Source organism: Equus asinus, chromosome 16 (assembly GCF_041296235.1).
Source record: "Equus asinus isolate D_3611 breed Donkey chromosome 16, EquAss-T2T_v2, whole genome shotgun sequence".
NCBI lineage: Eukaryota > Metazoa > Chordata > Mammalia > Perissodactyla > Equidae > Equus > Equus asinus.
The window spans coordinates 19991651-20008924 of record NC_091805.1 but is presented as its reverse complement, the minus strand read 5'-3'; the positions used below and the strand labels follow the sequence as shown (position 1 = coordinate 20008924).

The 17274-nt window shown below is 37.7% G+C and overlaps 1 protein-coding gene across 5 annotated transcripts in view; it reads left to right on the top strand.

Annotated features, from left to right (window-relative positions):
* The window catches only part of TTLL7 (tubulin tyrosine ligase like 7), a 133270-nt gene that overhangs the window by 99364 nt on the left and 16632 nt on the right, over nucleotides 1–17274 (top strand). For all 5 annotated transcript variants that reach the window (XR_006514561.2, XM_014830093.3, XM_014830092.3 and 2 more), the window contains one exon: nucleotides 11040–11200. Coding sequence is in view for 4 of the 5 variants with exons in the window: in XM_014830093.3 (XP_014685579.1) it covers nucleotides 11040–11200 (161 nt within the window). In the remaining variant the exon portion in view is untranslated. The remainder of the gene's footprint in view (nucleotides 1–11039; nucleotides 11201–17274) is intronic.

Sequence of the window (17274 nt, the reverse complement as noted above, 5' to 3'; positions counted from 1 at the left end):
AGGACACCATGAGTCCATCAGCTCTCAGGTGTCCCTTTTCACGTACCTAGAGGCATTCTTGGTTCAGAGTGACAAGTGTCAACTATATGTGGTTCACATTAGCACAGAGGGAGCCTTCCAGATTTGGGTAGCCTTCATTTTTATTTTCCATTAGTCACCCATGAAGTCTTTGTGCTTAACTTCCATTCTCTAGCCAGATGAAATGAAAATGCCAGGTTTATTTACTCTCAGTATTGTCCTGTAGAACTTTGTGCAATGGTGGAAATGTTCTGTATCTGTGATGTCCAATCCAGTGGTCACTAACCACATGTGGCCATTCATTGAGTGAGCACTTCAAATGTGGCTATTGTGGCTGAGGGGCTGAACTTTTAATTTTTTTTAACTTTTAATTTTAATTAATTTAAATTTAAATATTTAGCCAAATGTGTCTAGTGCCTACTGCATTTGACAGTGTGGATCTAGCCAGACCAGGGGTAGCCTTCCAAATATCTTCTTAAATTGGAACTTTCTCAGTTATCTTCCTGCTGAGAAATTCCATCAGAGGATTTGTAAGAATGTCCAGTAAGGTCAACATTGCCTTGGGCATCTCAAAGAGGGAGTCAACATTTTTTCTTCCATATACTATCCTAAATAGGTATCAAGATAGTAAATTAAACAGACAAGTTATGCAATAACATGTACTGTTCCATTTTAAATGACCTATGTATCTGTACTATTTTAAAAATATATATCTAGCTTTAAAAAATTGTAAAATCTATGTACCAAATTGTTAAGATAATTTATTTTTGGAAGGTAGACTTATTGAGTCATGGGAAGAAAAGTAGTGACATTTGGTGTCATTTTTCCTTTTGTTTTTGTGTATTTCTATATATTTTTTCAAGTTAAAGTAATCTTTTTAAAAATGGAAGAATGACAGGGAGCACAGGCATTTCTGTGAAGCCTGTCATGGTTCCCCCTCAACCAGGTATTATCTTTCCCTGTTCTGCATCCTCAGGGTACTTTGTACTCATCTGTACTTAGGATCTGCCTTGAGAGGTTTCTGTATTAATTTTTCCACCTCTCTAGAAGCCATGGGCGTGTCTCACTTTGTAGTCACCTGTAGGAGGCTTTCTATAAGTATTTGTTAAGTTGATTCGATTCTAGACTCTTATGAACTCTGTCGATAGCAAGCTAGCTTTTTCTTTCTGCAGCCTTCTTTCTTTACTAGTGATAAATATTTATTAGAACAGCAACAAATTAAGACAATGCCATTCTGTTTTTCACATGTGATATGAGAAGGTCTGATAAACATTGGGCTGATCAAATGATGTGAATGAATAGCAATAATATTTGTGAATTAGAAGAAATAATTTATTTTATGTTTTACAGTTGTTACACTCAATAGGGTTTATAAATTTTGAGTAAAAACAAATGCTTGCTTATAAATTTACTAACAAGTACTTATGCCAGTATATCTACTCCTCCTGTACTGATTGACTCTAAGAATGTTTGGAGTGAGTTATGTTTGCATATCCTTTCTCCTAGTTCTCAGATGTGCAACTGCATCTCTGCATGTAGCATATACCGTTATGCTAAGGGAGTGGAAGCACTCACATGGGGGGCGTGATTTTATTACAACTTACATACCTAATGACCCTGTCTTTGAACCCCTTTGTTGCTGCTTTTGTTTTGGCATAAATCAAAAGTTCTAGGGGGCTGGCCCTGTGTCCGAGTGGTTAAGTTCACGCGGTCTGCTTTGGTGGCCTGGGGTTTGTCAGTTCGGATCCTGAGCACAGACCTACACACCGCTCATCAAGTCATGCTGGGATGGCATCCCATGTAGAAGAACTAGAATGACTTACAACTGGGATATACAACTATGCACTGGGGCTTTGGGGAGAAAGAAAAAAGAGGAAGATTGGCAACAGATGTTAACTCAGGGCAAATCTTCCTCACCAAAAAAAAAGAAGAAGAAGAAGAAGAAAAAAAAACTACAAGAAGTTTCAATAAAAAAGCTTTAAAAAAAAAGTTCTATATTTCCTTTGTGCTTGTAAAAAGAAAGATATCCCATCTCCAATACAAAGCTTGTTGAAGTCCCATAGTTTACGCTCCCCAATAGTTACAGGTATTCTTCTATATAGGTCATTTAATAGACAATTCTATCTTTGGCAGAAGAATTTGTAACTTGAATTTTGACTCTCAGAGAACATAAGGGCCGATCTTAACCAGAGCAAGTTTATCTTGCAGAGTTGCCCACTTTTGTGGAGGCCCTAAGGTGGCTGAGGGATGCCAGGCCTAGGCTGTGATGACAAGGGGAACCTCAGAATGTGCTCCTTATTTGTAGCAATTTTTCTTGCTATAATTGTGATCACTGCATTTCCTTTTCTTTCTTCAACGATTTGTTCTTTAAGAGGCTTTTTCCTACACAGACTCTAATTTCTCAGATACGTAGCAAAGCATGGGACACTCCTAGGAAAAGGAAAAGAGGGCAGCTCTCAGCAGCGTTCGTCCCGTGCTGATGTTATTCCCCTTCCTGCGAGGGCAAGGACAGAGCTCCTCCCCATGAGCAATTGTTTGAATAATAAGGAAACACATTTTTGTAAAACTTTTCATTTTTGTAAAGTCAACCCCACCAAATTTATGTTCTTTCTCCATATTCACAAATAGAAGCATAACAAATATACACATCATGAATGCCAATCATCACGTCAGCCAGCAATGGAGGTCTTGAGCCCTAACATAAACAGATTTTTTAACTGGGATTTTTTGTATATTTTGTCCACTTAATCAATAGCATTAGAATTAATTAAGTCAAATACTTAAAATTCACCCCAGATAGGAAAAGTATAGAGATATGCTGTAGAAATAATTTTTGGGACAAACTTAAATATGTTTAGCTGATTTATTTATATATATTATATAAATTTATATATATTTATTATAAATATATATAACATATAATAATATATCTATAAATATTTTTTCTCCACCTCTTCCATACCTTGTTTATTTCAGATGAAATCAGAGGAAAAGTGGGATCAGAGAATGACTGACTGACTGAAATATTTTTTTCTTGACAACAAGAGAGCTAATAAATGAGTTGAAGAGTGTATCGAAAAGAGCTTTAAAAAGCTTAATATGTTGATGTTAAACGAAAGGGGCGGTATGCAGTAGTGGAAAGAGGCATGGGACTTGCAGTCACCTGGGCTTGGGCTCAGTGCTGCCTCTGCCCTTTGCTTGGGCAGGTAACGTCTCAGAACTGCTCTGAGATTCCTAACATTAAGTATTTGGAGGTTCTTGTGAGGAAGTCAGACATCACATGGGAAGGTGAGCAAGCCCAGAAGATATAAAATGCAGGCTGGTTTTTTGGCTGTTTCTCTAATGTATTTTATTTTACTAAGAATTCTTTATATGCAGAATTATTTTATGTAGAATATGTAGAAATGAGGTATAAAACTTATCTGTTGAGTTGTAACATAGTCACCATTTATTTGACTGTCCATTTGAAACCTGCACTGTTGCTTTATAAAGCTAGAAACTGCATCCAAGAAAACGAAAAGGAAGCTAGAAATGTGGGTCTGCTGTGGAATGTAGAATTAGATATTATAAAAAGTTACCCGTTTAGAAGGCCAAGGACCTAACTAATTTACATCTAGATGTGGATTAATCAGACCCATCTGTCTTTTGGCAGTGCTGATAGTCAATAATCATTATAAGGCTGTGTCAGTTCAGTCCTCTGTGAAGCAGAGATAAAACAGAAGTGGAAGCGAAAGAGATTTATAAGAGAAAATGCCGAAGAAAGATAAAGGGGAGAGAAAGGTCGAGGAGGCAGGGAGAGCCTTCAGACTGCAGTGTAGGTCTGACCCCCTAGAACGGAAGGCAGGAGGCTTGGGGAGGAGGAACCTCAGACTTTAGTGAGGCTCTGAGAAAGCCCTGTCCCGCTGATGGGGAGCCCAGAACAAAGATTGCTGTTAGAGGGATCACACTGAGCAGAAATAGCGCCTCTCTGGTATCCCACCACGCTCAGTCCTTGGCGGGGAGTGGTCTAGGGAGAAGAGCCTGAGCTTGGCTTGGATGTTGCCGCGGATCTTGAGTGGGGAGGCTCTCGGCTAACTGCTCCCTTGGAAGCAGGTTGATTCAAATGGCATGTCTCCGTGGCTGCCACAAAGGCTGTGTGTGATGTGATTTAATTTGACAAACATTTATTGGTTGCCAATTTTGTTCGAGAACTATGGTAGGCACTATTGGGGATTTTGAGAGTTGTTTATTTATTCATTTTGTTATTTGCTCATTCAAACACGCGTTCAACAATATTAATTGAGGGACTGCCACGTCTCAAGCACTGTTTGAGGTGTGGAATGCACAAGACTTTCATTTAAATCTCTTAATTCCATTTAGAGACCATTGTTGAGATATGTGTCTCATTTTTTTCTGTTCCAAGATCAAAGCATTTGCTGGTTGCTCATTAGAATGTTGTAAAATTCTAAGATTAGAATGCCACACACACACACTCTTCCACATGCCTACTTATTTAAAATTTTCCTTAATGGGTGTAAAATTTAAAGGTCAAGGGTATAGGAATTAAGTACTGAAAAGAATCCTCACCAGGTGAAAATGGAAACAGCTGATCTTATTTAATGTCATGTTGTGGTAACTCCAGACTTGCATAATTTAGCTTTCTGCCAAGAAAGCAGTTGCTTTATATAGTTTGTAAGGAATATATATGAAGTATGAAAATATTGCAGTGCTGGTGGGCTGTGAAGAATGCCAAATTTGCTGAAAAGCTTATTCTCTGATGTGATATCTAGGCATAAACTAAGATTGGAGGATGCAGAGGAATAAGTGGTGAAATTAAGGTTGTGCTATATTTGCATTTATTGTAGGGTTCTAAGAGATTCTTGTTCATCAAGTGTTTCTTTTCTAAATAGCAATTTCTTTTTAGTACCTGATGTAGTTGCTTCTGCATGCATTTTGATGTTATCATTTTCCATCTCTTTTTCATTTGGGCTGACATAGATGCTGTACAGAGCTGTTCATTTTGCATCAGCAAAGATGCCTTTACCCTATAGCCATGGCTGCTGCATGCATCGTTAGTACAGCATGTAGTGATTTTAATGTTATTTCTAAACCTCCCTCACCTCATGCCATTATTTTAATTTAGGACCAACTGTTCAGCCATATGGAGCAGTTTATCATTCAACATCTGTATGTTCTTGCAAAATATGAATTTGTCTGTGTGCTTTCTGCCTTCAGATGTGCCATATTTCATATGGAAACGACAAATCTTTCCCTTTTATTAATGTTTTCATTGACCGAATCTCCCATTTATTTTTTCTCTCAGCGAGCTTAATGTCGGATTGGGATGCTTTTAAAAGTCACAATGTCAGGAAATGGATACCTATATTCTCTAAGTTAGCCTCACTTGAGTCCACAGATAAACACAAAGGGCACCTTGCTGACTATTTGTTTTTGTGTGTCGCAAACTATTCATCTTCCATCCATTTTCTTCTAACCCCAAAGCATGGAGAGATCCAAAATAGCACTACAAATAGGACTGGCACTAATTTACTTCATCCCAATCTGATTTCTTGCCTGCCTGCTCTCTGCCTTCCTAAAATTACTCAGTGGGTGTTTTGCTAAAGGTGCAGTCATTGTCTCCCTGTCTGTGGAGCCTTTTAATAAACTAGTCCTTGATGGACTTGATGGCCCTGATGGAGTGGTGCCTGAGCAACCTTGTTTCTACACAGCAAGCCCACCCATCTTCCCAAGTATTACTTCACGAGAAGTGAATCTGAAGCTAAGAAGAGACAATTCAGTTTTCTTCTAGGGTTTCGCTATTGTCACCTGGACAGGTCAAATTAACTGTGAGGCACTGTTGAGTAGTGGTTAAGAGGATAGGTCTCACTACATGACTATCCACTTACTAACTTTCTTGCATGAGTTACTTATCTGCTCTATGCCTGAGTTTTTTCATCCATAAAATGAGATAAAAAATGTTTTCAAAACCAAAAAATTTTTCATGACCATTAGGCATCAAAACCTAACCCCCCTGAACTCATTTGGTGACAATGACCTGACAGGAGGTTATGTGTTATTTTTGTCTACCTCTTGGTTAGAATATTCGCATATTTTCCTGCAGAAATAGTAATGTGTGTGATTGTGGAATCTAGCCTCAAGATTTTTGGAAAGGGTCTATGGACCAATTGTATCCATCTCATGTTCTTGTTTTGAGGATTAAATGAGTTACTAGATGTAAAAGTGCTTAGAACAGCACCTGGTCTACAGTGAGCCTCAATAATTAGTAGCTCTGGTTTTTACCTAGTCTGCATAGGTTTCACTCTCTTGCAAGTAACAATTTTACTAAGATAAATACCTACTAAGTTTGAGACCTGTCTCTTAAGCCTTGGGGACCTGATAAGTTTGTTACCAAGATAGGCATAATTCCTCCTCTCGTGTAGATAACAGTCTCCATTAATTAAACAAGAAATTAAAATAAAGTGAGATAATTATTAATAGAGGAAGAACAGGGCATTAAGGAATCATAAAATAATTTAGTAGCCAGTAAAGGTCTCCCTGAAGAAGTGATGTTTGAGGGAAGTCATAGAAGTTCACTAGGTGGGCAGATCGAGAAGACTGTTCCAGGCGGAGGAGAGCTTATGTGAAGGCTGAGAGGAGAGATGAGGGATTTGGGTTCCAGCTCCCTTGGTCTGCAGGCCATTGTGCTCTCCATATTACAGGTCTCCCTAAGCCACTCCTCTCCCTGCACCGGAGCTTGCCTCCTTGGGGAGGCTCCTTTAAAATTGAAGGCAAAGAGAAGCAAAGGAGAATGGATGTTCCCAGTAGCGTATGCTGGAACAGAAGGAGCAAGTTCCTGGGTTGCTCAGACCATGCCAGTCTCACCAGTCTGGGAATCACTCCTCAGGCAGAGATGCTTGGTGGGGCACAAGAGGCATGAAGATTATCCTTCTCCATGTTGGAGAAAACGTTAGGAGTGGAGCAGAAGTACTCCCACCCCTGACTCCCTGGCTGCTTTCTGAAGTTGCTGCTTTTACTCGTGTGTGGGCTGGAATATTAGACTATCGTGCTTTTAAAATTCCCTCTAAATTAAGGATAGAATATAGAGAGAGTAGTGGCCAAGACAGTCTCTTCTTAGTAATGTACGTATACTCTGTTGGCATAGAGCAGGCAGCCAATACACGTTAGTTGCCCTTCTCTTTGGTTCTTATGCATCACATGCATTTTACCATGAAATGTATTAAAAAAAATGAAGAAATAACTCATAATCTCAAATGCCATATCACTTTGAAGTCGAATAATTGTTTAATAATAGAATATGAGATTACCGTAGTGTTAAAGCTCCCAGTATCGTTACCCCTTTTTAATTTCACTTCTTATATAGAATATTAATAGATGATATAGAATATCATATTTATTCTTGAGACCAATTTCTGGGTTATCTTGGCTGCTATTTTTATTCTTCTGTATTATAACTTTTGGCTTGTTATTACACACTAAAACATTGAGTGTAGAAAGGACAATTGAGAAGAGAAATGATTTAGATTTATCATTTACTGCTAGTGTTGATTCTTATATCACTCATGAGTACTCCTTTCTACATTAAAAAACATAAAGAGTTAAACTAATAGCTTAAATGAAAATTATAAAAATAAAAAGTGTGAATTAGTGCCTGATATGCATATTATATCAGTAGTATTGTGAATAATTCATATTACGGTTTTTAAAAATCCCTCTTTATAATTAAGCATTCATTATCTATAATAACGAGCTTTTCTGGGACAATGTTTTTCACAAGCTACTCTATTACAGATTCCATTATCGCTCTTCGTTCTCCTCCCCTTCAGCTGACACACCCTGACCTGCTGTAGGGTTTTACTGTTCCCACTTCACGGTGACAGAAGTGGAACAGGAAGGGAAGGACAGATGCTGCTCACACAATTCACTGTGAGAAGCTGTAGTTGATATTCTTCTATAAATAAAAAGTGTTGCTTTGAAAATTTTTACTAAATTAATTTTTAAACCGATGTTTATTCTAAATTTTCCTTGATCAGAGATAACTAATATCACTTCTTTAAATATGGCTGTTGTAAAGAGAAATAAATTAAATTCTTCTTTTATCTGCTTCCAATTCTCTATATGTTTGTGCCCATTGAAAGAAATTATATCTTCACTCAGCCTCTGTTTGCAAATCTCTTTCTCTTTTCATCTCTCACTCTCATATTTATAGACAGTTCCTTTAATTACATAAATAAAATAAAAAGTGAAAAGTCTTCTTTGATGAACTGAAATTAGAATAACTGTGTTTGTTGGTATTTATTTATGTTTTTTAAATAAAGTTTCATTGGAAATATCTGCATTGCGTAAGTACTAAATACATGTGAATTAGACAAAGTAGCTTTTGAGGGTTTACAGATTTTTTAGAACCTCTAGGGTTTCAGTTGTCAAGAGTTCCATTAATCCTAGTCTTTGTTTCAAGATACTCTCTCATTATTGGTCTATGTATGGCCTGATTTTACTTAGTGTTTTTTAAGGTTATTTTTTTAATTTTTATTTTTCCTCTGGCTAATTTTTTTTATTGAGATGTAATTGACATGTAACATTATATTAGTTTAGGCGTACAACATAATGGTTTGGTATTTGTATACATTGAGAAATGATCCCCACAATAAGCCTAGTTAACATCCATCATCATATATAGTTACAATATTTTTTTTCTTGTGATGACTTTTTTTTAACTTTCAGGTGTACATCATAATATATTTTGAATTCTGTGTCGATTATATCATGTTCACCACCCAAAGACTAATTACAATCCATCACCACACACATGTGCCTAATTACCCCTTTCGCCCTGCTCCTCCCCCCTTCCCCTCTGGTAACCACCAATCCAATCTCTGTTGCTGTGTGTTTGTTTGTCATTGTTTTTATCTTCTACTTATGAGTGAGATCATATGGTATTTGGCTTTCTCCCTCTGACTTATTTCACTCAAGGTCCATCCGTGTTGTCACAAATGGCCAGATTTCATCACTTCTTATAGCTGAGTAGTATTCCATGGTGCATATATACCACATCTTCTTTATCCACTCGTCCCTTGATGGGCACCTAGGTTGCTTCCAGGTCTTGGCCTCTTGTGAATAATGCTGTGATGAACATAGGGGTGCATGTATCTTTATGCATTAGTGTTTTCAAGTTTTTTGGATAAATACCCAGCAGTGAGATAGCTGGATCGTATGATAGATCTATTCTTAATTTTCTGAGGAAACTCCATACTGTTTTCCCTAGTGGCTGCACCAGTTTGCACTCCCACCAACAGTGTATGAGGTTTCCCTTCTCTCCACATCCATTTGTGAACCCAATACCCACGACAAAAGCTAGGATGTTGGCAATAACCTATTATCTAATCAGATGACTCCCCTCCACGCCCCTGGCTCCCTGTGTCTCATGCAGCCATTTTCTTGGATTCAAGGTCCACCAGTCCCTTGCTTTCTTTCTTTGTATATTCTTTTTTTTTTTTTTGAGGAAGATTAGCCCTGAGCTAATGACTGCCAATCCTCCTCTTTTTGCTGAGGAAGACTGGCACTGAGCTAACTCCATGCCCATCTTCCTCTACTTTATATGTGGGACACCTACCACAGCATGGCTTTTGCCAAGCAGTGCCATATCCGCACCCGGGATCCGAACCAGCGCACCCCGTGCCGCCAAGAAGAGGAAGGTGCGAACTTAACCACTGCGCCACCAGGCCGGCCCCTCTTTGTATATTCTTATTATATCTATTTGTATTTCCATAAGTATTTTTAGCATTTAGTTGTTTTTACTCTATTAAAAGGGTTCATAATGTGAGTAATCTCAGGTAGGTATTTTTTAAAAATACCATTGTTTTACTAAGATGCTGTGTGTTGTGTGTCATTGTATTTCATTCATTTTGACTACTATATGTTTAATAGTCCAAGGGTATGAGTATACTGTTTGTTTATTCACTCTTCTGTTGTTGGAGAGTTAGGTTGTTTCCAGGTGTTTACAGTTGTGAACAGCTGCTTGAACATGCTTCTTTTTAACCTATGAGAGATTTTCTCTTAGGGATAAAATTGCTGGGTTATAGGGTATATGAATTTTCAACTTTAGGAGATAATGATAAGCTATTTCCAGAGTGACTGCACCAATTTGTACTCCCACTAACAATGACCAAGAGACCCTGTAGATCCGTGTTTCTCCCGTGCTTGGTATTATCAGACTATTAATTTTTGTCAATTAACTGGGCATGAAATGATATCTCATTATAGTCTTAACCTTTATTCTTTGTATTTATTGGGCATATTTATTTCCTCTTATGTGAGATTCCTGTTCATGTGCTTTTGTCCTTTTTTTTCTAATAAGTTGTTGGTGTTTATATTAACAATTTGTTAGACATTCATTATATATTCCTGATACTAATCTTTTGTTGGATGTATATGTTTTGAATATATTTTTCCAGTTTGTAAGCTGACCTTTTATTTTCTTTAAGGTATCTTTTGATGACCAGAAGTTCTTAATTTTAGTATAATCAAATCTATTAATCTTTTATGGTCCGTAATTTTTTGTGACTTAAGTAATCTTTTTCTAACCCAAGGTCTAAAAGATATTACCCAATACTTTCCACTAAGATATTTAATGGTTTATTTTTTAAACTTAAGACCTTAATCCCTCTAGAGCTGATTTTTGTTAATTGAGTGAAGTGAGGATTCAAGTGCATTTATTTTTTTCATAAAGATTACTGTTTTTAAATCTCCATTTATTGATTTAATTTAAATTCAAATTTAATTTCAATTTAATTTTGATTTTAATCTCTCCTTACTCTAGTGGTCTGACTTGCCACCTACCGTCATATGCCAAAGTTTCATAAATGCATGGTTGTGTTTTTGGACTTTTTGTTCTGTGAGGTAGTTCATTCAGTGTCTGAGCGTGTTTGTGTGTGTATTAATGTTTGAATTATATATATTCATCTTTGAATTTTAGACACACGCATGTACACTTAGATTTTGAAATACTTTGGTTTTTCTACCAGGTCTTGGACATAGTAAAAACGAGTGTTCGTACAATTCTGCCACGCATCTGGAAGGTGCCCGATGTTGAGGAAGTTAATCTATATCGGATTTTCAACCGGGTTTTTAATCGCTTACTCTGGAGTCATGGCCAGGGCCTGTGGAACTGTTTCTGTGATTCAGGGTAAGTTCTAAGCTATCTTTTATTATTGTCATTTTTAATATTTTCCCATTTAGCTGTAGAGGTAGCCCAATAAAATGGTTGAATGTCTTTAGCGACCTCTTAAAATAGGGATTTTTTACTGCATGCAATTTTTAGTACTCAACTATTATTTATAGCAGTTAAGCTGATTTAGATGAGATGATGAATATGAACACAGCACTACCTAACTAATTTGAATTCAGTGGGGAGAAGGTACTCTTAATCAAAAATCTCAATTACAAATCAATATCCTTAAGGCACTTCTGCCGTCGTCATTATGTAGCAGACTTCCCAAATTCTGGTTGCACTCCCGCTCCTCCCCAGAATTTCAGTCCTGCCAAAGCTGTTATGACTCATTGTCATTTTAGCCTCAAGAGATCTGAAACCAAGCATTCCATCCTTCCCTTTTATTCAGAGATGTCTTCCTCTCAGGACTTCCCTTAATCGCATTGTTATTCTCCCAATCATACAGGTTTGATATCTCAGGGGCATCTGCATCTTCCTTTTCCTTCGCTGTCTTTATACCATCATTTGCTAAATCTTGCCAGTTTTTCTGTCACATTCCCACTGTGGCTGCTCTAGATTCATTGTTCTTAACAATTATCAAGTACTTACTACTGTGTTAAATACTTTTGGAATACAAAGTTGAATCTGACACAGATCCTGACCTCAAGAAACTTAAAAATGATAATAGCTCATGCTATCCTACTTACTATGTGCCAGGCACTGTTCTAGGCACTTTATGTGTACTAAGTGTTTTAATCCTGTTAACATCACTTTGAAGCAGGTTCTATGATTATCTCCATTTCATAGACAGGGAAACTGAGGCACAGGAGGTGCTAAGGACCTAGTGCAACTGGGATTTGAGCTCAAGGACCCTGGCCCCAGAGTTCATGCTCTTAGCCAATAAGCTCTGCTGTCTCTAGTAGACAAAATAACATATATACAAAAGTCATGATTATAAAAGAGACACAGATCAAGTGTTACAGGATTTCAGATAAGAGGCGCCTTCTTGGTAGAAGGTCTAGGCAAATTCATAGATTTCTAAGCATTTTTACCTCCAATTTCTGTTTCCCCCATCCATCCTACTGTCAGGGTCATTTCCTGAAATCTGTAGTGATTTCCCTCATTTATCATTAAAGTCTAGACTTCTTATGTAGAGATACAAGACTCTCTAATATGCTGGTTCTTTCTTATTTCTCCAGTCTTCTCTCTCATTACTCTTACTTGAACTCTCCTCCAGAAAAATAAACTGATTATTTTTCAAATATCTTAAAAATTTGTCCTTCCTCTGAGCTATTGATGTCCTGGAGTATCTGATTGGTCTGCCTTCTACAACCCCATCCATCCCATCCCCTCTGTATTATTTAAATCCTGCAGAAAGACGCAGACTATGCTCCTTTTTTATAAAACCTTAACTGACTATTATAGTGTGAAATGATCTCTGAATGTCCTCCATTTAAATATTCTATCCTCTAGTACTCAGCCATTCGTACCACTTGCAGACTCATTCTCACCACCATAATTCTCCTCAGCTGCCGTTCACCAACAGATAAGGTGCTCTGGGTTGTGAGGAAATCTGAGAATAATCTTGGCTATAAATTATTTCTACAGAGACGTAAGTGAAGCATTTGAACTGTACTCCATGGCCTCTTAGTTGATGGCTCTCTGTAGAAATTTTCTCATTCTGAACTCATAATTGTTGATCCGTTGCTTGGAATGTGAAATCTAGCTACTCTCCGCCGTGGAAGGCAGTGAGATAGTCTGCAGCTGACAGTGGTGCCGGTGGCTTTGAGTCCATGAGATAATGTCCAATGCCAGACCCTAAAGATGCCCATAAAGTGGTTCTTCTTTGCCTCTCAAGCTCCTCTTCCCTGAACTATTTCGGTAATAACTCTCTAACTTTGGTTTAGAATCCGTTTCTCTCGTTTCTGGCACTAATACTCCCCCCAGATTTCTCTGGTGGTATCTATTACTACTAGTAATGATAATGAGAGTCAATAACATCTATTGAAGGCTTACTAAGTGCCTGACACTGTTTTACATATTAAGTATTCTTATAATCACCGCTATAATATTTTGAGTCATTATTATTCTTATTGTATAGTTGAGGAGATTGAAGCATAAAGAGAGTATAAAACAGGCTCAGCAGGTGAGCCTGAATTTAAATCCAGGTTGTCTGAGTCAAGAGCCCAAGCTCTTAACTCTGTGCTTTGTGGACTTCCCTCAAAACAGGATTGCCAGCGGTTGCCATGCTTGCTTTCTTGCAGATCCCATAGCTTTAGCCAAATCTCCAGCCCGTTGCACTTGGGCAGGTGGAGAAGGAGTAGCTTTGAGTCCAATTTGACCTCCACTCTCCATCCATTTCCTTAAAAACTTGGTGGTTTGTAGAGGTGAGTTTAACTCCAGATTTTATTTTGTAGCTTTACGAACGAGTTTCTTAGGCTTCTTCAATTTAATGAAGTCACATAGTGTTGTGTGTGTTTGATTCTCAGTTTGGACCCAGAATAGTTCTGTTTATCCTTTGAATTATGTCTAGCCAATGTAGAGTCCTGTAACCTTTGGCCTAACAGTAGCAGTCAAGGTAAAAATCTATTCTTAGCTCAGTTCTAAAGGAATGATTTTAATATAAGGTGCAGCTATCTTTCACAGTGAGGTGTAAAATCTTGGAAAAATATAATCCAAATAATTCTGGGCCACCTTGACTTCTGCCTTGGCCTGTCAACACCCCAATAATAAAGCAAAATAAATAAAGCATTCTCTGTCCACATCCAGAAATATTAAAGAATATTGTCAATCTTTGCGGTAGGTTTACCTAGCATTCGCCCAGGGCTTTTACTGATGCATCGCATATGAAACACCCTCATCCCTCTCTCTTGTTCTTCCAGGCTGCTGAAGCCCGTGCTCAGTGACCCTTTTTATCCTATGTAGCCTCCTGGGAGTGTTCTGATGTGCCGCATGCCGAATGTGTTCTCTCCAGGGGAATAGCTCTTGGAAATTCTCATGAATAAAATTATCCACCATGTTTTACTGGGATAGGGGAAGTCTAAAGTCTAGGTGTTGTAAGACTCACACTCGGGCCTGAGAGTTCAGGGAAGGTGGCCAAGGGAAGTGATGTGTCAGTGGAGACCTGCAGGAGGAGGAAGAATTGGAGTTCGCCTGAAGCAAAGAGAGGAGGCAGAGGGTAGTATGGGAGAAGGAATGTGTTGTTTGGAAAAGCCTCTGTCCCCTCAAAACCCCTATAGAGTAAACCCCAAAGAAGAGAATCTGGTCTGCACCCTTAGCCAAAAGCATTTTCCTGTGGAATTTGTCATGGAAGAGCTGTTCATTTAGAATCTCAGGGCAAGAAGAAATTGTAAAGAATATCCTAAGGCAGCAGTCTGCTTCTAGGCTGAATTATATGCCTACTTGAAAATGTATACGTAACATATCAACTACTTAAAATGGTGTAAATCGTGCTGTCCTCATATCACTTTCAATCGGAGGTGGTGTTTTTAGTACTTTTCGTTAATCTTTCTGTCGCGGACTGTCCAGTTAGTATAGTCCAGATTGTTTTTAACTTTCTTTTCTCCTTTCTGCTACTTAACTTTGGGCCACTCAGCCATCCATTAGGACTTCTTCCAGAGAAGGAGAGTGAAATGAATCAGTTTCACTTTTTAGATAACTGCTTTATTAAATGTTTTAATGAGAGAAGAGGTGAAAATTATTGGATTGCTGGATAATATGAGGCTTTTCAAGTCTCTGGATTTCATTAAGAACTCCTCTTTGTTGCCAGAGGTACTCAGTATTCTGTATCTTCTTGTTATATTACTAAAAAATGTCATTTGAAGTCATTTCCTTTCATATTTCTCTGAGGATTGAGTGTCAGAAAGAGTTTTTTAACTGTTTAATTTTTCTTTTTGAATTCATGGATTTCAGCCCTCCCATTTCCTTGGAATTTAGATCCAGAAAGCAGGCAGATAAGACCCTGGGTTCTTCAATAAAAGCAATGGTATTTTTAAAAATTAGTTCTACATCCGTTAACCTTCTTAAGAAGTTTCATCTTAGTATTGAAAATTGAGATGCTGTGGTGTTAGAGAGGGATGTCACATTTACTCAGCTGGGCAGGTGGTGGGGGGAGGTGGCAGACTCCGTTCTAATATGCTCAGTTTGGAGGACAGGCTTCCTTTGTTCAGAGGGGGCGCCACTAGCCTAGCACCAAACGGAGAAGGTCCTGTTCATTTTCTTTTTTCTGTATGAGGGGTTCTGCTGTGCTGACACTTAAATAGGGATTGATAGAGTAGAAGGCAGTCTTTGACCAGTGGTGGTGAACATATACACTGAAAATAGATGAAAGACCTTGATTCATAGGTTTATTTTTAAGTATTTAAGGAAGAATGAAAGAATCAGAAGCCAAGGCTGCTCATATTATAACTCACGTCTTATTCAGAATGCTACATTAAATTAGAGTGTCATAGAAGAAGCTCTTTTATCTTTCTTCCATTTTATTTGTTTTTTTCTTACCTCTATACTTCAAGTCAGGAAAAGAAAAATTACCATGATATGAGTGACCTGACAGTGGATTTAATCAAATGGCTCCAAAGGATCAAATGTAAATATACCCAAATCCAGAGGGGAGGGTGGTGGTGGAGGTAGACTTTTGTAGAAGGACCCAGAATCCCAGTGGAGAGAAAAGAAAAGTGCCAGGCAGACAGTCAGACACAGGATGTTTTCTGTGTGTATTTACATTTATATGAAATTTTTATTTCTCTGGGCCCAGGTGTATAGGGCCTGCTAGATTAAGAGTATTAATTATAAATATATTCCCTAATTAATTGATGTTCTCCAATATTTTTCTTGATCAAATTAGGTCAACTGGTTGTATGCACACACACTCGTACATGTGTATAGATATTTATAAACACATATATATCGTATCTAGGTTTTCTTATATTTCATAATAAATTAAAGTTTATTTTTAGAGTTAATTTAACTAGCATATTACTGTTTCTTGAGTGAAAATAACTTTTACTCCTTCTTAAATAATAAAAACAGTTTTATATTTAGTCCTGAACATCTCAGAACATGGAAGAAAATTTATTCCTTTCAGTCTACTCATTTGAATCTTATTCCCCTTAAGAAAACCTGTCATTCAATGATGACATGCTGTCTTTTTGGAACCATGTTTCCCTTGAAAAAATAAATAGTAGCCTTTCTGCTAAAAAATACCTTTCTGAGTTTCTAAAGCATTTTTTAAAATTCCAAAGATATCAAATATCCACAGAAGATTGAAAATGGAGTCTTTGAATTTCCCAGTGGGAAGTACATTTCTTCAGAAAAATATTTTCCTTACTATTTTTTTCTTTCTGAAAATCTACTCTTTTCTCTCTCTGAGGGTTAAGCGAATCGGTTTATGTAAAATGAGACTTTCCCCAGTCTCAAACCGAACTTTCCCCTCGAGGCTTGACAAGAGTTTCATTTACACTAAGGAAATAAGTCTCTCTCTCTCTGACTTGCTCCTGGTGGTGGTGGCGGGGCAGTGAGGTGTTTCCTGATTAGGCCATGACAGTAAACTTAGGAATTGTAAATGCATGTATTTACACACACACATCTAATTGAAGTTTACCAAGGAAGTGTTCACTGCGGCCTGCTTGTGAATAAGCTGAGTTCACCAAAGGAGGGAGGACAGCACCTCTGGGACTGCAGTAGGACAGTGCTTGTTGAGGTTCCATTACTTCTAGAGTACAGAGCCTGTGCTCTAGGAACATCCTGGACATAATTAGATCTGAAAGTTGTTTGAAAGGGGCCGATCATAAGCAAGGGATTAACCTAAATTCTCCTACTGCAACAACTTTTCAACTCTTTGGTGGGATCATTATTAATGTAAAGGTAAATATAGCCTCCTAGGAAACCTAAATTCCTGGAATACCTGACTTTTGAGAAATTAGCTCGGTATTTTACAAGTACTTTATATAGAGTAACTCAGTTTTGTAGAAGATGTTGGAAAACCATCCTGTTAGCTACCCACAGTTGGCAGCAATAAAGTCTTTAAAGACAAATAGTGTATGAATTCTTTG